The 24,461-nt window shown below is 54.5% G+C and overlaps 5 protein-coding genes across 5 annotated transcripts; all 5 read right to left on the bottom strand.

Annotated features, from left to right (window-relative positions):
- Positions 1-1,155: 1,155 nt before the first annotated feature.
- Positions 1,156-2,719, bottom strand: LOC147527473 (uncharacterized). Its single transcript, XM_086623140.1, is given in 2 exon segments — positions 1,156-1,359; positions 1,361-2,719. Coding segments are annotated over 2 exon segments (1,563 nt in total).
- Positions 2,720-2,857: 138 nt separating this feature from the next.
- Positions 2,858-6,928, bottom strand: LOC147527472 (uncharacterized). The gene is made up of 5 exons (XM_086623139.1): positions 6,830-6,928; positions 6,041-6,202; positions 5,783-5,872; positions 4,310-5,428; positions 2,858-2,965 (listed from the first exon to the last, which is right to left on the bottom strand). Exons 1-5 carry the CDS (start codon positions 6,926-6,928, stop codon positions 2,858-2,860), a joined length of 1,578 nt encoding a protein of 525 aa, XP_086479265.1.
- Positions 6,929-10,209: 3,281 nt separating this feature from the next.
- On the bottom strand, positions 10,210-11,773 carry LOC147527471 (uncharacterized). The gene is given in 2 exon segments (XM_086623138.1): positions 10,210-10,413; positions 10,415-11,773. Coding segments are annotated over 2 exon segments (1,563 nt in total).
- A 1,407-nt stretch (positions 11,774-13,180) lies between these two features.
- Positions 13,181-20,823, bottom strand: LOC147527470 (uncharacterized). The gene is made up of 2 exons (XM_086623137.1): positions 20,473-20,823; positions 13,181-14,284 (listed from the first exon to the last, which is right to left on the bottom strand). The coding sequence occupies exons 1-2, from the start codon at positions 20,821-20,823 to the stop codon at positions 13,181-13,183; spliced, it is 1,455 nt and encodes a 484-aa protein (XP_086479263.1).
- Positions 20,824-22,152: 1,329 nt separating this feature from the next.
- LOC147527469 (uncharacterized) lies at positions 22,153-23,716 on the bottom strand. The gene is given in 2 exon segments (XM_086623136.1): positions 22,153-22,356; positions 22,358-23,716. Coding segments are annotated over 2 exon segments (1,563 nt in total).
- Positions 23,717-24,461: the final 745 nt, after the last annotated feature.

Genomic DNA, 24,461 nt, shown 5'->3' with positions numbered 1-24,461 from the left:
CCACCAGGGCAGAAGAGATGGTCTTCTCTCATGACTCTACGTGCTTACATGTGACCTTCCTGGCCATGCCCACCCCAGCCCCCCCGCCCTAGTACAGCTCCGAGCCGAGTAGTCCTTTCCAAGTCTCAACTTGGGGAATTGCACTGAATTGGATTTTTGGCCCATTGCTGTCAACATCTAATTCCTGATTGGTGTCCTGAGAAACACAGAAGACACAGAACACAGAAGCGTGGGATCAAAGCATCTGTATTTTTATAGTGTCATGATCCATCTGCTTCTTTCTGGATCTAAACGTCCCTAGAGTCGGCCTGGCTACAGTTATTCATCTATGATGGCACATAATGGGAGGGTTTCAGAGAGGAGTTGAAGGGTTGGGATGCTGGCATTATTTTAGCAGCCCTGAGGGGTATCCTGTCTTCTTCAGGATGGGGGCTGTCCTTCTCCTCGCAATGAGCTGGAATCCTTTAGTCATGCTTCCTGAACCATGAATGTGGTTGAGCAACCTGGTGTAGTGGAAGGTGTCCCTGCCCATGGTAGGGGGGCTGGAACTAGATGGTCTTGAAGGTCCCTTCCAACGCAAACCATTCCGTGATTCTACGATTCTGTGTTCCTGGCTGCTGCTGTGCTCAAGGCTCCTGCACTGACTTTCTCTCCCTTTCTCCTCCTTTTACGCAGCTCAGGCCACTCCAGCCACTCTTGAGGGGTAAAGAGGATAGAAGGAGTTCCCCGGGGTGTAAAGCAAGGCAGAGGGAGGGCTCTGGGTGGCACCCAAGGGCAAATGGAGCATGGAGGCAGGTACCCAGGGGCACACAAAGGCTGGGGCTGGGCACTGAAAGGCACATTTATGGCTCTGAGCCGCACCAAAAGGCCTATGGATGGCTCTGAGCCGCACCAAAAGGCATATGGATGGCTCTGAGCTGCACCAAAAGGCACATGGAGGGCCACAGGAGACACGCAAAGAGACATGGAGGGCCTTTGGGGGCACCAAAAAGAAACGGCAGCCCCTCGGTTGCCCCCCAAGGCCCATGGGAGCCCTTGGGCACACAGAAAGGCAAACACAGAGGCCTTGAGGACGCCACGGCATGGCCTGGCTTGAATGAAGGTAGGCACACGCAAGCACCTGGCACGGAACTCTTTATTGCTAGCACAAGGCTGTCAAGGCTCTGTTTGCTGCCTGGTGGAGCTGCCCAGGGGCTCGACACCTCTCCTGCCACACAGCGCCTCAGGGCGTCCTCCACAACCTCCCAGCTCACGCCCGTGTTTCTCACACGGGCTGCTGGGGCTGGCCTTGGACAGGCTTTGCACGCACCGACCTGTGCCGTGCTCCTGTCCGGGCAGGGGGCTTCGGACCCACCGGAGGGACGGGCTGTTTGGAAAGCTGTGGGACCACAGAGGGGAGGGTGTCCTCAGCCGGACAGCTCTCCTTTCCGGCTTGTGGTGTGGGCGCTTTTGCGACACGCCGTCCAAAATGCAGTCTGAGGATCTGTGCCGGCCCGGCTTGACACCTCTGCTCTGACACAGAGTCAACGAACTGACTTGCCACAGCCCTTATGGCCCAAGTGCTGGCTAAGGCTCTTGGCTTCGGCTTCGTTTCCCTCTCCACCTTCTTCTCTGCCGTTCCAAGAACCTCAGGGGCAACGGTTGGGGCATGCCCAGTCCGTTCTGCACGGCGCTGCTGAACTCTGGAGACGGCATTTTTCATGCTCTCCCTGGCAATCGTGAGACTCGATCGCGAGACGTCAGCGGCGGTTGTTCTTGGCCGTGGCTGTAACACAGGCAACGCTGCTCCCTTGCCTGCTTCCAGGCTCTGCTGTTGGGATACACCGGGGAATCCTTGTCCTTCTTCCAGGTGCTGCCTTGAGATAGGCGTCTGGGATGGCTGCAGTTGTCTGTGAGAGAGAATTCCCTTGGGAAGCTCCAAGATTTCAGAAGAGCTGCAGCTTGAGTCTTCCTCAAAAACAAAAGCTATAAAGGATTCCAAGATGCACAAAACTCTGTCAAAAAATTCTCTGGCGAGTTTGTCAAGGGAGGCCTGTGCAGATGCTCTGTCGGGAGCTGCCGTTTGAGCTTGCCCCGATTGCTCTTCCTCGGAGTTGCCCACTTGGGTGTCCCCTCTGGCAACAGGCTGCTCCTTCTGCCTGCCTGCTGGCCCCGGCTCAGACGCTCCGGACGTGCGGGATGCCAAACGCTTCTCCACGCTCTCCAGCACGGCCGCTACAAGCTCTTGGGCCATCAGTCTAATCTCCTGCCGGCGATGTGGAGGAGAAGTCTCCGAAGGCTCTGCTCTTCTGGCGCGGCGAAGCATTCTTCTGAGCCTCCGGGCAGCCTTCCTCAACAGGCAGACGGCCTGATCCCGAGAAGCCTTCACCCTCTCCAACACTTCCAGCACCACAGCCTCAGCCAGATCTTCAAGCCACTGGGCTTCTGTCGCAGCTTGTTGTTCCCGTCCCAACGCAGGTTGGGAGTAGGTTTGGCCCTCGTGCAAAGCTGCTTTCACTCTTCTGCATCGCCCTGAATGCAGGGAGGTCTTGCCGCTCTTGGCTGGAGGTGGGCAAGATGGTTTTTGGGGCTTCAGGTGCCGCTCTGCCAGGCAGGAAGTGTCGATCCCTCTCAGTGGTTTGGGGGCATGCTTTAACCGGCCGGCTGCTGCCCACACCTTTCCTGACAGGTGACCCCAGGTTATGTCTCGCTGTTGCCTGCACAAACTGCTCACGCTCATGCGTGCTGAGGCTTCAGGCGGGCCCAGGCCAGCGCTCTGCTTCAGCCACGCCACCAGGGCAGAAGAGATGGTCTTCTCTCATGACTCTACGTGCTTACATGTGACCTTCCTGGCCATGCCCACCCCAGCCCCCCCGCCCTAGTACAGCTCCGAGCCGAGTAGTCCTTTCCAAGTCTCAACTTGGGGAATTGCACTGAATTGGATTTTTGGCCCATTGCTGTCAACATCTAATTCCTGATTGGTGTCCTGAGAAACACAGAAGACACAGAACACAGAAGCGTGGGATCAAAGCATCTGTATTTTTATAGTGTCATGATCCATCTGCTTCTTTCTGGATCTAAACGTCCCTAGAGTCGGCCTGGCTACAGTTATTCATCTATGATGGCACATAATGGGAGGGTTTCAGAGAGGAGTTGAAGGGTTGGGATGCTGGCATTATTTTAGCAGCCCTGAGGGGTATCCTGTCTTCTTCAGGATGGGGGCTGTCCTTCTCCTCGCAATGAGCTGGAATCCTTTAGTCATGCTTCCTGAACCATGAATGTGGTTGAGCAACCTGGTGTAGTGGAAGGTGTCCCTGCCCATGGTAGGGGGGCTGGAACTAGATGGTCTTGAAGGTCCCTTCCAACGCAAACCATTCCGTGATTCTACGATTCTGTGTTCCTGGCTGCTGCTGTGCTCAAGGCTCCTGCACTGACTTTCTCTCCCTTTCTCCTCCTTTTACGCAGCTCAGGCCACTCCAGCCACTCTTGAGGGGTAAAGAGGACAGAAGGAGTTCCCCGGGGTGTAAAGCAAGGCAGAGGGAGGGCTCTGGGTGGCACCCAAGGGCAAATGGAGTGTGGAGGCAGGTACCCAGGGGCACACAAAGGCTGGGGCTGGGCACTGAAAGGCACATTTATGGCTCTGAGCCGCACCAAAAGGCCTATGGATGGCTCTGAGCCGCACCAAAAGGCATATGGATGGCTCTGAGCTGCACCAAAAGGCACATGGAGGGCCACAGGAGACACGCAAAGAGACATGGAGGGCCTTTGGGGGCACCAAAAAGATACGGCAGCCCCTCGGTTGCCCCCCAAGGCCCATGGGAGCCCTTAGGCACACAGAAAGGCAAACACAGAGGCCTTGAGGACGCCACGGCATGGCCTGGCTTGAATGAAGGTAGGCACACGCAAGCACCTGGCACGGAACTCTTTATTGCTAGCACAAGGCTGTCAAGCCTCTGTTTGCTGCCTGGTGGAGCTGCCCAGGGGCTCGACACCTCTCCTGCCACACAGCGCCTCAGGGCGTCCTCCACAACCTCCCAGCTCACGCCCGTGTTTCTCACACGGGCTGCTGGGGCTGGCCTTGGACAGGCTTTGCACGCACCAACCTGTGCCGTGCTCCTGTCCGGGCAGGGGGCTTCGGACCCACCGGAGGGACGGGCTGTTTGGAAAGCTGTGGGACCACAGAGGGGAGGGTGTCCTCAGCCGGACAGCTCTCCTTTCCGGCTTGTGGTGTGGGCGCTTTTGCGACACGCCGTCCAAAATGCAGTCTGAGGATCTGTGCCGGCCCGGCTTGACACCTCTGCTCTGACACAGAGTCAACGAACTGACTTGCCACAGCCCTTATGGCCCAAGTGCTGGCTAAGGCTCTTGGCTTCGGCTTCGTTTCCCTCTCCACCTTCTTCTCTGCCGTTCCAAGAACCTCAGGGGCAACGGTTGGGGCATGCCCAGTCCGTTCTGCACGGCGCTGCTGAACTCTGGAGACGGCATTTTTCATGCTCTCCCTGGCAATCGTGAGACTCGGTCGCGAGACGTCAGCGGCGGTTGTTCTTGGCCGTGGCTGTAACACAGGCAACGCTGCTCCCTTGCCTGCTTCCAGGCTCTGCTGTTGGGATACACCGGGGAATCCTTGTCCTTCTTCCAGGTGCTGCCTTGAGATAGGCGTCTGGGATGGCTGCAGCTGTCTGTGAGAGAGAATTCCCTTGGGAAGCTCCAAGATTTCAGAAGAGCTGCAGCTTGAGTCTTCCTCAAAAACAAAAGCTATAAAGGATTCCAAGATGCACAAAACTCTGTCAAAAAATTCTCTGGCGAGTTTGTCAAGGGAGGCCTGTGCAGATGCTCTGTCGGAAGCTGCCGTTTGAGCTTGCCCCGATTGCTCTTCCTCGGAGTTGCCCACTTGGGTGTCCCCTCTGGCAACAGGCTGCTCCTTCTGCCTGCCTGCTGGCCCCGGCTCAGACGCTCCGGACGTGCGGGATGCCAAACGCTTCTCCACGCTCTCCAGCACGGCCGCTACAAGCTCTTGGGCCATCAGTCTAATTTCCTGCCGGCGATGTGGAGGAGAAGTCTCCGAAGGCTCTGCTCTTCTGGCGCGGCGAAGCATTCTTCTGAGCCTCCGGGCAGCCTTCCTCAACAGGCAGACGGCCTGATCCCGAGAAGCCTTCACCCTCTCCAACACTTCCAGCACCACAGCCTCAGCCAGACCTTCAAGCCACTGGGCTTCTGTCGCAGCTTGTTGTTCCCGTCCCAAGGCAGGTTGGGAGTAGGTTTGGCCCTTGTCCAAAGCTGCTTTCACTCTTCTGCATCGCCCCGAATGCAGGGAGGTCTTGCCGCTCTTGGCTGGAGGTGGGCAAGATGGTTTTTGGGGCTTCAGGTGCCGCTTGACCAGGCAGGAAGCGTCGATCTTTCTCGGTGGTTTGGGGTCACGACTTCTGGCCGGCTGCTGCCCACACCTTTCCTGAAAGGCGACCCCAGGTTATGTCTCGCTGTTGCCTGCACAAACTGCTCACGCTCATGCGTGCTGAGGCTTCAGGCGGGCCCAGGCCAGCGCTCTGCTTCAGCCACGCCACCAGGGCAGAAGAGAAGCTCTTCCCTCAGGAATTCCCTCCGCGTGCTGGCACGTGACCGTCCTGCCCGTGCCCACCCCAGCCCCCCGCCCCAGCTCAGCTCCGAGCCGGGTAGTCCTTCCCACGCCACTACAGCCGGCCCACCAGCACAGCCCTCACCTCTTCTGCACTGACCCCCCCCGAGATCCAGCAAGTAACATCCCTGCCCTCGGCACCGTGCCGCTGACAGTCGTCTGCAAACCCACCTCTTCTCGCCTGCGCATGTTCTCTGCATCCAGCTTGTGCTTGGTCAGATACTGCCTGTACTCGTTGAACTCTTTCAGAGTGCAAACCACCTGTGGACAGACGAGGGCAGCAATCAGCCGAGCACTGTAGGGCCAGCTACGCGCAGGCTGCCTTCCCCGAAACAGCCGCAACCCCGTGGGAGGAGAGCTGCTCCTCTGCACCCGCTCCCTCTGCGCTGGGGGAACCGTTTTTAGCAGCCCGACGACCTCCACACCTACTTTGCCATCGCTGGTGACAAAGCCCTTTCTCTTCAGCCTCCGCAGGTTGTCCTGGCGGTGGTGGTACGCCTGCAGATACGGGTCGTGCAGGCTGTTGTACTCCGTGTCCAACAGGCGACGGTGGGGATCCCACAGGTGAAAATAGCCCGAGGGCCGGATGAGCTGTAAGAGAGAAGGTCCAGAGCATGAACAGGGCAGGAGAGAGCAGCAGAGACAAACGCACTTCCGAGCTCCTCACGCTCACGGGGTGGCATTTCCGAACCTCCGTGGTACAGACTAATTCCTGGCTTCCTTCCCGTTCAGAGGAAAGATCTGTCTACTCGAGAGACTCTGCAACGGAGAAGAAACCCTATACCTACATCTTCCGTCTGGTGGCTGTCTACTGCTGCTCCAGGAATACAAGGAGCTGTTTCCTGCAGAGGCGAGAGTGCTGCACCCGTAAGGAGCTAAGCTGAAATGTTGCCTGCAGCCATGTCTTTTCCTTTGGCAATTCCCACTGACTGCAAAATGGGATTGCGCTCCCCAGAGGTGCCAAGCTCTCCTTGAGGAAAGGTAAAGGTGGATGGAAGAGCTGACACAACACTCTTCATCCAGCTTTGGCCGGCCCGGAGCACTGCTATGGGCAAGTCCTTCTTTCTCTCAGCACCACGGAGCCAGGAGCTTCCCTCGACCCCCCAGCCCTGACGGGCTGCAGCTCCTGCTGTAGAGCAGGTGGCCACAAGGACTGCTCGGAATGGTGGGCACCCTGTAAAGGAAGAGAGCTTCTCTACCCCTTTCTACTTCCTTTACCTTTTTGCCCAGCTTTGCCCTGCAGAAGACAGGCTTGGAGTCGGGACGCACAGGGATCTTGACCCCGAGTGGGAGGTCCAGCAGATGATGGGGATCCATCAGGCCAGTAGCTGCTTCTCCCAGGCGCTGTCTTCTGTGCCCAAGCTAGGAAGACAGAGACACTCAGGCACTGGCTCTATGAGCCTCCTGCATGGCCGCTGCGTGAACGGGCTCGTCCTGAGGCCCCAGCGCAGCCCTCCACGTGCCAAGTCCCCAGGCTGAGCCCCGCCATCGGCCCACTGCTCACCTCTCTCCTCTTTCCCGCTGTGCGCTCCGCAATGCGTCTGCCTTTCGGACGCCAGCAGTGAGACGGTGATCCACGGCTCCTTCCAAGAGCTCTCGTGGAGCTGCGACCCTGCGCTGGCTGCTCTCGCTCCAGAGGCACCCAACTGTGGCCGGTCTCCCAGCCAGGGGCTTCACAGAGGAACCGTGCATTGTCGCGTCATCGCGTTGCCACGTCGTCACATCACCGCGTTGCCGTGCCGCCGTACTGTTGCATCGCTGCGTTGCCGCCCGGCTGCTGCCCAGCGGCCCGGCTGGGGGGCCTGCCTGGAGGCCCCTATGGACAGCCCTGTGGGCCACCCACTCTTGCCAACCTGGCTTTGAGCAGGAGGCCTAGACTAGGTCATCTCCTAGGTCGTCTCAGAGAGCTTCCCTCTGTGGAGAAATCTTTTGGCTGCTGCAGCATCCTGTGAAGGTTCTTTCCCTATGCAGGCTAACTAAGAAACACCTGTGGCTCGTTACACTGGGAAAGTTGCCTTGACACAGGTGCTGTAGCATTCAGCCAATCACTCTGGGAGATGGATGGTCAAGTGACCAATAGCCTTGACCCATCTAGTAAACCACATGACTCCTGACTATTTAAGGCAGGGCGTTTACTCCTAAGGGTGAGGCATTTCCTCCTGAGCCTTGGAGGAGTGTGGGCCTTCCTTAGAGTAGAGCCTGAAGCCTTTGCATTAGAACATTGGTCTGCTTGGAGCCGCCTGAAGCCTTCTTGCTGCGACATCCCTCTCCAGCATGGACTCCTCAGCCGCCGCAGCGATGACCCTGGCACCGTCTTCACCGACATTCGCACCCTCAGGAAGTGCTAACGGAGCTGTAGCAACTCAAGCCTGTGGTCCCTGCGTGCAGTTCCTTGCAGCTGGAATGCAATGGGGATGCCTGAGGCCTGGAGCAGCCCCCAGGCCATACACCTGCTGGGCGCTGCCTGTAAGAAGCCAGGCCAGGCACAGCAGCTTCCTGGTAGCTTCGAGAGAAGCTGCAAAGGATTCCAAGGTGCACAAAACTCTGCCAAAAAATTCTCTGGCGAGTTTGTCAAGGGAGGCCTGTGCAGTTGCTCTGTCGGGAGCTGCCGTTTGAGCTTGCCCCGATTGCTCTTCCTCGGAGTTGCCCACTTGGGTGTCCCCTCTGGCAACAGGCTGCTCCTTCTGCCTGCCTGCTGGCCCCGGCTCAGACGCTCCGGACGTGCGGGATGCCAAACGCTTCTCCACGCTCTCCAGCACGGCCGCTACAAGCTCTTGGGCCATCAGTCTAATCTCCTGCCGGCGATGTGGAGGAGAAGTCTCCGAAGGCTCTGCTCTTCTGGCGCGGCGAAGCATTCTTCTGAGCCTCCGGGCAGCCTTCCTCAACAGGCAGACGGCCTGATCCCGAGAAGCCTTCACCCTCTCCAACACTTCCAGCACCACAGCCTCAGCCAGATCTTCAAGCCACTGGGCTTCTGTCGCAGCTTGTTGTTCCCGTCCCAACGCAGGTTGGGAGTAGGTTTGGCCCTCGTGCAAAGCTGCTTTCACTCTTCTGCATCGCCCTGAATGCAGGGAGGTCTTGCCGCTCTTGGCTGGAGGTGGGCAAGATGGTTTTTGGGGCTTCAGGTGCCGCTCTGCCAGGCAGGAAGTGTCGATCCCTCTCAGTGGTTTGGGGGCATGCTTTAACCGGCCGGCTGCTGCCCACACCTTTCCTGACAGGTGACCCCAGGTTATGTCTCGCTGTTGCCTGCACAAACTGCTCATGCTCATGCGTGCTGAGGCTTCAGGCGGGCCCAGGCCAGCGCTCTGCTTCAGCCACGCCACCAGGGCAGAAGAGATGGTCTTCTCTCATGACTCTACGTGCTTACATGTGACCTTCCTGGCCATGCCCACCCCAGCCCCCCCGCCCTAGTACAGCTCCGAGCCGAGTAGTCCTTTCCAAGTCTCAACTTGGGGAATTGCACTGAATTGGATTTTTGGCCCATTGCTGTCAACATCTAATTCCTGATTGGTGTCCTGAGAAACACAGAAGACAGAGAACACAGAAGCATGGGATCAAAGCATCTGTATTTTTATAGTGTCATGATCCATCTGCTTCTTTCTGGATCTAAACGTCCCTAGAGTCGGCCTGGCTACAGTTATTCATCTATGATGGCACATAATGGGAGGGTTTCAGAGAGGAGTTGAAGGGTTGGGATGCTGGCATTATTTTAGCAGCCCTGAGGGGTATCCTGTCTTCTTCAGGATGGGGGCTGTCCTTCTCCTCGCAATGAGCTGGAATCCTTTAGTCATGCTTCCTGAACCATGAATGTGGTTGAGCAACCTGGTGTAGTGGAAGGTGTCCCTGCCCATGGTAGGGGGGCTGGAACTAGATGGTCTTGAAGGTCCCTTCCAACGCAAACCATTCCGTGATTCTACGATTCTGTGTTCCTGGCTGCTGCTGTGCTCAAGGCTCCTGCACTGACTTTCTCTCCCTTTCTCCTCCTTTTACGCAGCTCAGGCCACTCCAGCCACTCTTGAGGGGTAAAGAGGACAGAAGGAGTTCCCCAGGGTGTAAAGCAAGGCAGAGGGAGGGCTCTGGGTGGCACCCAAGGGCAAATGGAGCATGGAGGCAGGTACCCAGGGGCACACAAAGGCTGGGGCTGGGCACTGAAAGGCACATTTATGGCTCTGAGCCGCACCAAAAGGCCTATGGATGGCTCTGAGCCGCACCAAAAGGCCTATGGATGGCTCTGAGCCGCACCAAAAGGCCTATGGATGGCTCTGAGCCGCACCAAAAGGCCTATGGATGGCTCTGAGCCGCACCAAAAGGCATATGGATGGCTCTGAGCCGCACCAAAAGGCATATGGATGGCTCTGAGCCGCACCAAAAGGCACATGGAGGGCCACAGGAGACACGCAAAGAGACATGGAGGGCCTTTGGGGGCACCAAAAAGAAACGGCAGCCCCTCGGTTGCCCCCCAAGGCCCATGGGAGCCCTTGGGCACACAGAAAGGCAAACACAGAGGCCTTGAGGACGCCACGGCATGGCCTGGCTTGAATGAAGGTAGGCACACGCAAGCACCTGGCACGGAACTCTTTATTGCTAGCACAAGGCTGTCAAGTCTCTGTTTGCTGCCTGGTGGAGCTGCCCAGGGGCTCGACACCTCTCCTGCCACACAGCGCCTCAGGGCGTCCTCCACAACCTCCCAGCTCACGCCCGTGTTTCTCACACGGGCTGCTGGGGCTGGCCTTGGACAGGCTTTGCACGCACCGACCTGTGCCGTGCTCCTGTCCGGGCAGGGGGCTTCGGACCCACCGGAGGGACGGGCTGTTTGGAAAGCTGTGGGACCACAGAGGGGAGGGTGTCCTCAGCCGGACAGCTCTCCTTTCCGGCTTGTGGTGTGGGCGCTTTTGCGACACGCCGTCCAAAATGCAGTCTGAGGATCTGTGCCGGCCCGGCTTGACACCTCTGCTCTGACACAGAGTCAACGAACTGACTTGCCACAGCCCTTATGGCCCAAGTGCTGGCTAAGGCTCTTGGCTTCGGCTTCGTTTCCCTCTCCACCTTCTTCTCTGCCGTTCCAAGAACCTCAGGGGCAACGGTTGGGGCATGCCCAGTCCGTTCTGCACGGCGCTGCTGAACTCTGGAGACGGCATTTTTCATGCTCTCCCTGGCAATCGTGAGACTCGGTCGCGAGACGTCAGCGGCGGTTGTTCTTGGCCGTGGCTGTAACACAGGCAACGCTGCTCCCTTGCCTGCTTCCAGGCTCTGCTGTTGGGATACACCGGGGAATCCTTGTCCTTCTTCCAGGTGCTGCCTTGAGATAGGCGTCTGGGATGGCTGCAGTTGTCTGTGAGAGAGAATTCCCTTGGGAAGCTCCAAGATTTCAGAAGAGCTGCAGCTTGAGTCTTCCTCAAAAACAAAAGCTATAAAGGATTCCAAGATGCACAAAACTCTGTCAAAAAATTCTCTGGCGAGTTTGTCAAGGGAGGCCTGTGCAGATGCTCTGTCGGGAGCTGCCGTTTGAGCTTGCCCCGATTGCTCTTCCTCGGAGTTGCCCACTTGGGTGTCCCCTCTGGCAACAGGCTGCTCCTTCTGCCTGCCTGCTGGCCCCGGCTCAGACGCTCCGGACGTGCGGGATGCCAAACGCTTCTCCACGCTCTCCAGCACGGCCGCTACAAGCTCTTGGGCCATCAGTCTAATCTCCTGCCGGCGATGTGGAGGAGAAGTCTCCGAAGGCTCTGCTCTTCTGGCGCGGCGAAGCATTCTTCTGAGCCTCCGGGCAGCCTTCCTCAACAGGCAGACGGCCTGATCCCGAGAAGCCTTCACCCTCTCCAACACTTCCAGCACCACAGCCTCAGCCAGATCTTCAAGCCACTGGGCTTCTGTCGCAGCTTGTTGTTCCCGTCCCAACGCAGGTTGGGAGTAGGTTTGGCCCTCGTGCAAAGCTGCTTTCACTCTTCTGCATCGCCCTGAATGCAGGGAGGTCTTGCCGCTCTTGGCTGGAGGTGGGCAAGATGGTTTTTGGGGCTTCAGGTGCCGCTCTGCCAGGCAGGAAGTGTCGATCCCTCTCAGTGGTTTGGGGGCATGCTTTAACCGGCCGGCTGCTGCCCACACCTTTCCTGACAGGTGACCCCAGGTTATGTCTCGCTGTTGCCTGCACAAACTGCTCATGCTCATGCGTGCTGAGGCTTCAGGCGGGCCCAGGCCAGCGCTCTGCTTCAGCCACGCCACCAGGGCAGAAGAGATGGTCTTCTCTCATGACTCTACGTGCTTACATGTGACCTTCCTGGCCATGCCCACCCCAGCCCCCCCGCCCTAGTACAGCTCCGAGCCGAGTAGTCCTTTCCAAGTCTCAACTTGGGGAATTGCACTGAATTGGATTTTTGGCCCATTGCTGTCAACATCTAATTCCTGATTGGTGTCCTGAGAAACACAGAAGACACAGAACACAGAAGCGTGGGATCAAAGCATCTGTATTTTTATAGTGTCATGATCCATCTGCTTCTTTCTGGATCTAAACGTCCCTAGAGTCGGCCTGGCTACAGTTATTCATCTATGATGGCACATAATGGGAGGGTTTCAGAGAGGAGTTGAAGGGTTGGGATGCTGGCATTATTTTAGCAGCCCTGAGGGGTATCCTGTCTTCTTCAGGATGGGGGCTGTCCTTCTCCTCGCAATGAGCTGGAATCCTTTAGTCATGCTTCCTGAACCATGAATGTGGTTGAGCAACCTGGTGTAGTGGAAGGTGTCCCTGCCCATGGTAGGGGGGCTGGAACTAGATGGTCTTGAAGGTCCCTTCCAACGCAAACCATTCCGTGATTCTACGATTCTGTGTTCCTGGCTGCTGCTGTGCTCAAGGCTCCTGCACTGACTTTCTCTCCCTTTCTCCTCCTTTTACGCAGCTCAGGCCACTCCAGCCACTCTTGAGGGGTAAAGAGGATAGAAGGAGTTCCCCGGGGTGTAAAGCAAGGCAGAGGGAGGGCTCTGGGTGGCACCCAAGGGCAAATGGAGCATGGAGGCAGGTACCCAGGGGCACACAAAGGCTGGGGCTGGGCACTGAAAGGCACATTTATGGCTCTGAGCCGCACCAAAAGGCCTATGGATGGCTCTGAGCCGCACCAAAAGACCTATGGATGGCTCTGAGCCGCACCAAAAGGCCTATGGATGGCTCTGAGCCGCACCAAAAGGCCTATGGATGGCTCTGAGCCGCACCAAAAGGCATATGGATGGCTCTGAGCTGCACCAAAAGGCACATGGAGGGCCACAGGAGACACGCAAAGAGACATGGAGGGCCTTTGGGGGCACCAAAAAGATACGGCATCCCCTCGGTTGCCCCCCAAGGCCCATGGGAGCCCTTAGGCACACAGAAAGGCAAACACAGAGGCCTTGAGGACGCCACGGCATGGCCTGGCTTGAATGAAGGTAGGCACACGCAAGCACCTGGCACGGAACTCTTTATTGCTAGCACAAGGCTGTCAAGGCTCTGTTTGCTGCCTGGTGGAGCTGCCCAGGGGCTCGACACCTCTCCTGCCACACAGCGCCTCAGGGCGTCCTCCACAACCTCCCAGCTCACGCCCGTGTTTCTCACACGGGCTGCTGGGGCTGGCCTTGGACAGGCTTTGCACGCACCGACCTGTGCCGTGCTCCTGTCCGGGCAGGGGGCTTCGGACCCACCGGAGGGACGGGCTGTTTGGAAAGCTGTGGGACCACAGAGGGGAGGGTGTCCTCAGCCGGACAGCTCTCCTTTCCGGCTTGTGGTGTGGGCGCTTTTGCGACACGCCGTCCAAAATGCAGTCTGAGGATCTGTGCCGGCCCGGCTTGACACCTCTGCTCTGACACAGAGTCAACGAACTGACTTGCCACAGCCCTTATGGCCCAAGTGCTGGCTAAGGCTCTTGGCTTCGGCTTCGTTTCCCTCTCCACCTTCTTCTCTGCCGTTCCAAGAACCTCAGGGGCAACGGTTGGGGCATGCCCAGTCCGTTCTGCACGGCGCTGCTGAACTCTGGAGACGGCATTTTTCATGCTCTCCCTGGCAATCGTGAGACTCGGTCGCGAGACGTCAGCGGCGGTTGTTCTTGGCCGTGGCTGTAACACAGGCAACGCTGCTCCCTTGCCTGCTTCCAGGCTCTGCTGTTGGGATACACCGGGGAATCCTTGTCCTTCTTCCAGGTGCTGCCTTGAGATAGGCGTCTGGGATGGCTGCAGTTGTCTGTGAGAGAGAATTCCCTTGGGAAGCTCCAAGATTTCAGAAGAGCTGCAGCTTGAGTCTTCCTCAAAAACAAAAGCTATAAAGGATTCCAAGATGCACAAAACTCTGTCAAAAAATTCTCTGGCGAGTTTGTCAAGGGAGGCCTGTGCAGATGCTCTGTCGGGAGCTGCCGTTTGAGCTTGCCCCGATTGCTCTTCCTCGGAGTTGCCCACTTGGGTGTCCCCTCTGGCAACAGGCTGCTCCTTCTGCCTGCCTGCTGGCCCCGGCTCAGACGCTCCGGACGTGCGGGATGCCAAACGCTTCTCCACGCTCTCCAGCACGGCCGCTACAAGCTCTTGGGCCATCAGTCTAATCTCCTGCCGGCGATGTGGAGGAGAAGTCTCCGAAGGCTCTGCTCTTCTGGCGCGGCGAAGCATTCTTCTGAGCCTCCGGGCAGCCTTCCTCAACAGGCAGACGGCCTGATCCCGAGAAGCCTTCACCTGTCGGAGTGCAGATCCTTGAAGAGACTGCACGAAGAAAATCCTGTGTAAATAAAGACTGGAGCTCTAAAGTTAGGCCTCAAGTGCAGAATGCCCTTGAAGTTAAGGATAGAGAACTATGCAGTATGATAAGGGAGTAGTGTTTGCTTAGAGCAGAGCTTCGCTAGGCGGGTACCTGTTTGAAATAAGCTGTTAAATATGACAAGCATATGTATCATCCAATAATGGTGTAGAAAAGGTGTGGTCTCAGGATTATTGGCAAATACTGTCTATATAAGCAATAAGAACTGCGCAATAAACGAGACTTCCTGCAGCTAACTCATATTGAGTCGTCTCAGTACTTCTCCAAATCCCTTCTCCGCATTATGGCGCCCGAACAGGGACGGGAAAAAATGAGCTGGACTCATCGTTTCACTCGGGACATTTATTACTTGTTTTGAACGAGTGCTATTTTAGCGGAGAAGGGACGGCGACCTCAGGCGGCCCATCGGGGAAAGCCGGGCGGATCTACCCAGGCGGCCTATACAGGAAAGCCGACGATCCGCAGGATCCACATTCAGGCGGCCCATCGGGGAAAGCCGTGCAGATCTGCATACAGGCGGCCTATAGGGGAAAGCCGGAAGATCTGTAGGATCCACTGTCGCGGTAAGACGATGGAACAGGACGTTGCATTGTCGTTGTTGGGAAGCTTCTTCGAGAAGCGTGGATTAAAACTTGGAAAAAGATATTGGCCCCCCCTGATTGCAGGGGGGTATGCAAAAGATATTATCGTGAAACACGAAGAATTAGGAACCAAAGGAAAGAAGAAGTAAACGACTGAAGAAAAAAAAATAAGCGACAACTGCCTCAACAGGAGGAGGTAAGCGACTGGGAACAATGGGAAGCATGGCTTTAACAGAACATAAGTCTGTAGTTAAAGTGCTGACAAAGTGCTAGAGAAACCAGCACTATTAACAGTTCTGACTTGATAAAACTCCCGGTACTCCTGGTTTGGGTATCAGCCCATGTACCGGAGGCAAGCTCTTCAAATATATACATGACAAGGACTTGGGACACTATAGACGTTAAACTTTGGCGTGCAGCCACCTGTGGGGATGCTGCTGGCCTGGAAAAGTCATCATCGAATCTTTTGATCCAGGGCCCCGAACGAAAGAGAGACTTATTTCTTTTCCCCTCTTCCAACGAAGTCGGTACACCGGCACCCCCGCGCCGCGCCGCCCACCGCGCCCGGCGGCGCCCCGGGAACGCCGCTGCTGCTGCCGGCCGGGGCCGCGGGCGCGGCGTTTGTCTCGGCGCTGCTGCTCGTGTGCAGAGCGAGCCGCGGCTGGACGGGACGGAGACGCGCGGCGGGCCCCGCTGCGCCGGTTCGTTCGCAGCTGATGGTCCCCTCGGCGGGAGGGGGCGGCGGCGGTTACGGAGCGCGAGCGGCCGGAGCTGCGGCAACAACAACAGCAACAACAGCAAGGGGGGGGGCCGGCACAGGGCTGCTGGGTCGTCATCGCCACCCTGCCCCCCCGCCCGGCTGAGGCGAGGGAGGGCTGACACCCCCCCCCCCTCCCCCCCCCCCCCCCCCCCCCGCCGCTGCTGCCCCCCACCCGTCGGCCGCGCCTGGCGAGCGGCCGCTTGGCCCCGCCCCTCCGCCCGGCCGCTGCCTGTGGCCCAGGTTGTACCGAGAGAACACATCGTAACTTGGATCGTCTCGATCGGCATCGCGGGAAATAACTAATTCTCTTCTGTTCCAGCAATTCCAACAGTTAATATCAGTGTTGCAAAACCGTAAACATGCATATTCCATTGTACATCTGCGAGCGCACACCACGCTTCCAAGGCCTATAGCAGAAGGGAACAGGCGAGCTGAGCCTCTCACGAGTGCAGCTCTGGTACCAAACTCGCTCATGCAGGCAAACATCTTACATGACTGCTACCATCAGACTGCTAATGCTATTAGGTGACAATTTGGTATAACAAGAGAACAAGCCCGCTCAATTGTACAATTGTGTAGTACCTGTCAAAATACGATCGTGCCACCAGTGAATGGTGTTAATCCTCGTGGTTTACGCTCGCAGGAACTTTGGCATACACTTCTTATCAGACATATGTATTTTTGTCATCATAAGGTATTGAGCATGTTGCTGGTATTTCTTACAATCCTACTGGGCAACCGATCATAGAATACGCACATGGTACTTTGGAGAATATGCTTTTAAAACAAGAAGGGGGAATGATGGGGAAATCTCCCAATGAAACAATAGCTAAAGTGTTATAGGTGTTAAATCTCTTAAATTGAGAGCTAAATATTTTGGGATGAATAAAATGTCACACATGTCAAAATCAGGCACAGGCAGGGTTACAGCAAGTAGCTTTCCAACAACTGACTGAATTGGCTAAGAGAGCATTAAGACGTGTCCCTGATTTTTGGGACAGGGGAGGCTTCCTTTGCTTCCATTCGGCAGGGAGCACAGGAACCTTATGAGCATTTCCTTGATCAGCTACAAATGGCAGTTCAGAGATAAACAGAAAATCCGGCTACTGCAGATGTGTTGGTATTCCAGTTAGCCATTGAAAATGCTAACACAGACTGCCAACAAGCTCTTGATCTTATCAGAAATCGGGCAAAAAACGATTGCAGATTTAGTAAAGGTGTGTCACAATGTGGTCTCGGAACACTATAAAGCAGAGATATTGGCAGCTAAATGTTTTGGTCAACAGTAATCACTGACACGTTGGTGCATTTAATTCCTACTGGTGTCTTTGGTCTTATATCACAAGGATTATGTGCACTATTGCTGGGACGATCATCCACCACAAAATTAGGATTGTCTGTACTCCCAAGGGTAATTGATTCTGAGGAAAAAAAAAAAAAAAAAAAAAAAAGCCAAACAAACAAACAAACAAACAAAACACCAAAATGCTAGTAACTGCTTCTGCAGGGCTATAATAGAGCTTAGCAGGGTATTCCTTTGCATATAAGGGGAGATCCATGTACTATAGGGACTTTAAGAATGTATTTCCCTAACACCACCATGAACTTAAGTCATAGACACACCCAGAATAGCTGCAGCGCGCATGCTTATGATAGCTAGTGTGATTCCAGAGCAGAATTTTGGGAACCAGCTAAAATCATTGCAGCTTCAATATTTGCACCAGGAGTTGGAGTGGCACAGGTGTTAACTACATTGAATAAGCTGGGTTGTTGGCTTGCAAAACAAACTAATGCTACAGCTTCTGCTTTATCAATGCTCTTAATTGACAGGATGGTTAAAATCTTTAGCAAAAGCAGGCATTATATTGCTAGTAGTTCTTTTATGCATAGTAATAATCACCCCAGTGAACGGTACAGAGTACGGTTCATCAAGTAATGGTCACAGAAAAACAAAAAAGGGGAATTATGGAATCATACACACAGTTACAGTTGGGGTTTGACCTTGATGATTTAAGCCTGTGCTCTTTTCTGAAGTGGGAAACACCGATAAAGAGGATGAGAAAGAGAAGGGAGTGTGAACAGCTGGTGCAGGGAGTGTGAGAAGTTGACATGGGGAGTTTGGGAAGTTGATATAGAGTGTGTGAGAAAATGATGTTTAGTTTAGCAAGTAAAAAATAGCTCCTTTTTAGGCATAGCCAATAGAAAAATTAAAATAGGTGCGTGCACTATTGTTTGTACCCAATCACAGCTGGGTGAGGGCCGCGTGGACACATCGTGGCCAGAGTAGTAATCTATAAAAGCTGCCTATATAACAATAAAGGTCACTCTGCTATCACAAAAGAATTTTGGACACAGACAGTCACAGCTGCACAGCCTCCTTTAACAGTAATCATTAATGGGAAGGCTTTTCTGGCCTAGTTTACACAGGGGCTGATGTATCTATAGTGAAAAATCCTGACTGGCCGCCCTCTCGGCCTCTGATACAAGCCCTGGCAGCTGTGATCAGAGTAGGTGGAACACAGATCCCACAGCAGAGTGCACAGACCTTGTTAGCAGTAGGCCCAGGTAACAAACAAGCTATTTTGAAACCATATGTTTTTGATGTCCCATATACATTATGAGGTCGGGCTTTGTTGAATCACTGGAATGTGAGGCTAACCTGAAATTTTTAGCACGTCACTGATGTCCAGCCCTGACTCAAGCTGGCAAGCCGGTCTGGGTCGATCAGTGGCCATTAAAAGGTGAGCGGCTGGAGTGAGCTCAAAAATTAGTCGACGAACAGCTCAAATTAGGACATATAATTCTCTCCACTAGCCCATAGAATACTCCAAAATTTGTTATCTCAAAGAAATCAGGAAAGTGGAGATTTATGTTAAAAGATTTAAGAGCTATTAATGCAATCATTTCACCAATGGGTGTTTTACAACCGGGTGTACCAAATCCTACTATGATTCCAGAATGTTAGCATTTGATGGTGATTGATTTAAAAGATTGGGTTATTGCACCTTTTTACTTTTTTATTTATTTGCACCCTAACAATTGTCCTAGATTTGCCTTTTCAGTTCCAGTGCTTAACAATGAACGACCCACGCAACAATATCATTGGATTGTACTGCTTCAAGGAACGATGAATAATCCTACAGTTTGTCAATTGGTGGTAGATGATGCTCTCTGTCAGGTCAGACAGTAGATCAAGCTCAGCAGATTGTACACGTCTGCCCTGACCATCAACGTATTGTGCCTTCAAATACTCCAGCAGGAGTAAATCCAACAGGTTTATGTGCCAATGAATTATGGCAAACTGATATTACTTATATTCAATCATTTAATCGATCTAAATATGTGCATGTAACTGTTGATATGTTTTCTGCCGTTGTTGTTGCTACTGCTCACACTGAAGAAAACCATGGGAGTACCAAAGAAAATTGGGACAGACAGTGATCCAGTATGGTGCCTTTTTACAGGATTGGGGAGTGAATCACATTACCGGTATCCCTCATTTCACCTACGGGACAAGCTGTTATTGAATGAATTCATTTAACATTAAAACAAATGCTAAAAAAAAAAAAAGGGGCAGTCTTCCATATATTTCCCCACAAGAGTTAAATTTATTAGGATAAAATTTGTAGGTTGTGCCAGCAACAACCACGCTACACAAACATGTGTTGTTTTAATCTAAGTGACCATAGTGAGTCCATCCACAAACAATTGCAATGGCTTAGAGAGCATTCGGGGAGAATTGTGGTAGAGGATTGTATATTGATATGTAAACTGTCTTTATGTTTCTTATGATTTAGTATATTACGTGTGTGAAAGTTGTTTGTATATATTGCTTGTATATATGCTTTGTGTGTTTTTTCCAATCAGAAGTGAGCTACTGGAAGGAGAAGAATGAACTGGTACCGAATTAATGACAGAAGAATTACAAACTAGACTTAGTTGTGAGCACGTAACTTTGAAAAAGGAAGCTAGGAGAAATATGTTACAACTTAAAAAGTCCGCTGTTGGCCAGCAGAGCACATACCTGGCGGCCTTGTTGCACGCACTGGCCACGCGTGCGGCAACGCCGTGTCAATACCTTTGTCATAGACTCTGCTGAGGGTGTAAAAGGGATGGCTCAGAGCGGAGTGGAAGAAGGCAGCAGAGCACACTGTGTGGATAAACAGGGGACGCCCTGAAGGTGCCGTGCCTGCCTCTCTTCTCTGCGATGACCCTGCCGACTGACACCCTCCTGCTCAGTGGAATCTTGGATATAACGGAAATAGTAAAGCCCTCAGAAAGGGAAGTAGTATGCTAGAAACTGCTTTTGCAAGGCTGTATCAAGACAACATGCTAGTAACTGGGGTTGACAGTCTCGTGCACAGGGTTTTCTTCGTGCAAGAAAAGAAAGGGGGATTTGTCGGAGTGCAGATCCTTGAAGAGACTGCACGAAGAAAATCCTGTGTAAATAAAGACTGGAGCTCTAAAGTTAGGCCTCAAGTGCAGAATGCCCTTGAAGTTAAGGATAAGAGAACTATGCAGTATGATAAGGGAGTAGTGTTTGCTTAGAGCAGAGCTTCGCTAGGCGGGTACCTGTTTGAAATAAGCTGTTAAATATGACAAGCATATGTATCATCCAATAATGGTGTAGAAAAGGTGTGGTCTCAGGATTATTGGCAAATACTGTCTATATAAGCAATAAGAACTGCGCAATAAACGAGACTTCCTGCAGCTAACTCATATTGAGTCGTCTCAGTACTTCTCCAAATCCCTTCTCCGCATTCACCCTCTCCAACACTTCCAGCACCACAGCCTCAGCCAGATCTTCAAGCCACTGGGCTTCTGTCGCAGCTTGTTGTTCCCGTCCCAAGGCAGGTTGGGAGTAGGTTTGGCCCTCGTGCAAAGCTGCTTTCACTCTTCTGCATCGCCCTGAATGCAGGGAGGTCTTGCCGCTCTTGGCTGGAGGTGGGCAAGATGGTTTTTGGGGCTTCAGGTGCCGCTCTGCCAGGCAGGAAGTGTCGATCCCTCTCAGTGGTTTGGGGGCATGCTTTAACCGGCCGGCTGCTGCCCACACCTTTCCTGACAGGTGACCCCAGGTTATGTCTCGCTGTTGCCTGCACAAACTGCTCATGCTCATGCGTGCTGAGGCTTCAGGCGGGCCCAGGCCAGCGCTCTGCTTCAGCCACGCCACCAGGGCAGAAGAGATGGTCTTCTCTCATGACTCTACGTGCTTACATGTGACCTTCCTGGCCATGCCCACCCCAGCCCCCCCGCCCTAGTACAGCTCCGAGCCGAGTAGTCCTTTCCAAGTCTCAACTTGGGGAATTGCACTGAATTGGATTTTTGGCCCATTGCTGTCAACATCTAATTCCTGATTGGTGTCCTGAGAAACACAGAAGACAGAGAACACAGAAGCATGGGATCAAAGCATCTGTATTTTTATAGTGTCATGATCCATCTGCTTCTTTCTGGATCTAAACGTCCCTAGAGTCGGCCTGGCTACAGTTATTCATCTATGATGGCACATAATGGGAGGGTTTCAGAGAGGAGTTGAAGGGTTGGGATGCTGGCATTATTTTAGCAGCCCTGAGGGGTATCCTGTCTTCTTCAGGATGGGGGCTGTCCTTCTCCTCGCAATAAGCTGGAATCCTTTAGTCATGCTTCCTGAACCATGAATGTGGTTGAGCAACCTGGTGTAGTGGAAGGTGTCCCTGCCCATGGTAGGGGGGCTGGAACTAGATGGTCTTGAAGGTCCCTTCCAACGCAAACCATTCCGTGATTCTACGATTCTGTGTTCCTGGCTGCTGCTGTGCTCAAGGCTCCTGCACTGACTTTCTCTCCCTTTCTCCTCCTTTTACGCAGCTCAGGCCACTCCAGCCACTCTTGAGGGGTAAAGAGGACAGAAGGAGTTCCCCGGGGTGTAAAGCAAGGCAGAGGGAGGGCTCTGGGTGGCACCCAAGGGCAAATGGAGCATGGAGGCAGGTACCCAGGGGCACACAAAGGCTGGGGCTGGGCACTGAAAGGCACATTTATGGCTCTGAGCCGCACCAAAAGGCCTATGGATGGCTCTGAGCCGCACCAAAAGGCCTATGGATGGCTCTGAGCCGCACCAAAAGGCCTATGGATGGCTCTGAGCCGCACCAAAAGGCCTATGGATGGCTCTGAGCCGCACCAAAAGGCCTATGGATGGCTCTGAGCCGCACCAAAAGGCATATGGATGGCTCTGAGCCGCACCAAAAGGCACATGGAGGGCCACAGGAGACACGCAAAGAGACATGGAGGGCCTTTGGGGGCACCAAAAAGAAACGGCAGCCCCTCGGTTGCCCCCCAAGGCCCATGGGAGCCCTTGGGCACACAGAAAGGCAAACACAGAGGCCTTGAGGACGCCACGGCATGGCCTGGCTTGAATGAAGGTAGGCACACGCAAGCACCTGGCACGGAACTCTTTATTGCTAGCACAAGGCTGTCAAGTCTCTGTTTGCTGCCTGGTGGAGCTGCCCAGGGGCTCGACACCTCTCCTGCCACACAGCGCCTCAGGGCGTCCTCCACAACCTCCCAGCTCACGCCCGTGTTTCTCACACGGGCTGCTGGGGCTGGCCTTGGACAGGCTTTGCACGCACCGACCTGTGCCGTGCTCCTGTCCGGGCAGGGGGCTTCGGACCCACCGGAGGGACGGGCTGTTTGGAAAGCTGTGGGACCACAGAGGGGAGGGTGTCCTCAGCCGGACAGCTCTCCTTTCCGGCTTGTGGTGTGGGCGCTTTTGCGACACGCCGTCCAAAATGCAGCCTGAGGATCTGTGCCGGCCCGGCTTGACACCTCTGCTCTGACACAGAGTCAACGAACTGACTTGCCACAGCCCTTATGGCCCAAGTGCTGGCTAAGGCTCTTGGCTTCGGCTTCGTTTCCCTCTCCACCTTCTTCTCTGCCGTTCCAAGAACCTCAGGGGCAACGGTTGGGGCATGCCCAGTCCGTTCTGCACGGCGCTGCTGAACTCTGGAGACGGCATTTTTCATGCTCTCCCTGGCAATCGTGAGACTCGGTCGCGAGACGTCAGCGGCGGTTGTTCTTGGCCGTGGCTGTAACACAGGCAACGCTGCTCCCTTGCCTGCTTCCAGGCTCTGCTGTTGGGATACACCGGGGAATCCTTGTCCTTCTTCCAGGTGCTGCCTTGAGATAGGCGTCTGGGATGGCTGCAGTTGTCTGTGAGAGAGAATTCCCTTGGGAAGCTCCAAGATTTCAGAAGAGCTGCAGCTTGAGTCTTCCTCAAAAACAAAAGCTATAAAGGATTCCAAGATGCACAAAACTCTGTCAAAAAATTCTCTGGCGAGTTTGTCAAGGGAGGCCTGTGCAGATGCTCTGTCGGGAGCTGCCGTTTGAGCTTGCCCCGATTGCTCTTCCTCGGAGTTGCCCACTTGGGTGTCCCCTCTGGCAACAGGCTGCTCCTTCTGCCTGCCTGCTGGCCCCGGCTCAGACGCTCCGGACGTGCGGGATGCCAAACGCTTCTCCACGCTCTCCAGCACGGCCGCTACAAGCTCTTGGGCCATCAGTCTAATCTCCTGCCGGCGATGTGGAGGAGAAGTCTCCGAAGGCTCTGCTCTTCTGGCGCGGCGAAGCATTCTTCTGAGCCTCCGGGCAGCCTTCCTCAACAGGCAGACGGCCTGATCCCGAGAAGCCTTCACCCTCTCCAACACTTCCAGCACCACAGCCTCAGCCAGATCTTCAAGCCACTGGGCTTCTGTCGCAGCTTGTTGTTCCCGTCCCAACGCAGGTTGGGAGTAGGTTTGGCCCTCGTGCAAAGCTGCTTTCACTCTTCTGCATCGCCCTGAATGCAGGGAGGTCTTGCCGCTCTTGGCTGGAGGTGGGCAAGATGGTTTTTGGGGCTTCAGGTGCCGCTCTGCCAGGCAGGAAGTGTCGATCCCTCTCAGTGGTTTGGGGGCATGCTTTAACCGGCCGGCTGCTGCCCACACCTTTCCTGACAGGTGACCCCAGGTTATGTCTCGCTGTTGCCTGCACAAACTGCTCATGCTCATGCGTGCTGAGGCTTCAGGCGGGCCCAGGCCAGCGCTCTGCTTCAGCCACGCCACCAGGGCAGAAGAGATGGTCTTCTCTCATGACTCTACGTGCTTACATGTGACCTTCCTGGCCATGCCCACCCCAGCCCCCCCGCCCTAGTACAGCTCCGAGCCGAGTAGTCCTTTCCAAGTCTCAACTTGGGGAATTGCACTGAATTGGATTTTTGGCCCATTGCTGTCAACATCTAATTCCTGATTGGTGTCCTGAGAAACACAGAAGACACAGAACACAGAAGCGTGGGATCAAAGCATCTGTATTTTTATAGTGTCATGATCCATCTGCTTCTTTCTGGATCTAAACGTCCCTAGAGTCGGCCTGGCTACAGTTATTCATCTATGATGGCACATAATGGGAGGGTTTCAGAGAGGAGTTGAAGGGTTGGGATGCTGGCATTATTTTAGCAGCCCTGAGGGGTATCCTGTCTTCTTCAGGATGGGGGCTGTCCTTCTCCTCGCAATGAGCTGGAATCCTTTAGTCATGCTTCCTGAACCATGAATGTGGTTGAGCAACCTGGTGTAGTGGAAGGTGTCCCTGCCCATGGTAGGGGGGCTGGAACTAGATGGTCTTGAAGGTCCCTTCCAACGCAAACCATTCCGTGATTCTACGATTCTGTGTTCCTGGCTGCTGCTGTGCTCAAGGCTCCTGCACTGACTTTCTCTCCCTTTCTCCTCCTTTTACGCAGCTCAGGCCACTCCAGCCACT

Source organism: Tauraco erythrolophus, chromosome 18 (assembly GCF_009769465.1).
Source record: "Tauraco erythrolophus isolate bTauEry1 chromosome 18, bTauEry1.pri, whole genome shotgun sequence".
Lineage (NCBI taxonomy): Eukaryota > Metazoa > Chordata > Aves > Musophagiformes > Musophagidae > Tauraco > Tauraco erythrolophus.
This window is presented reverse-complemented; position numbering and strand designations above follow the sequence as displayed.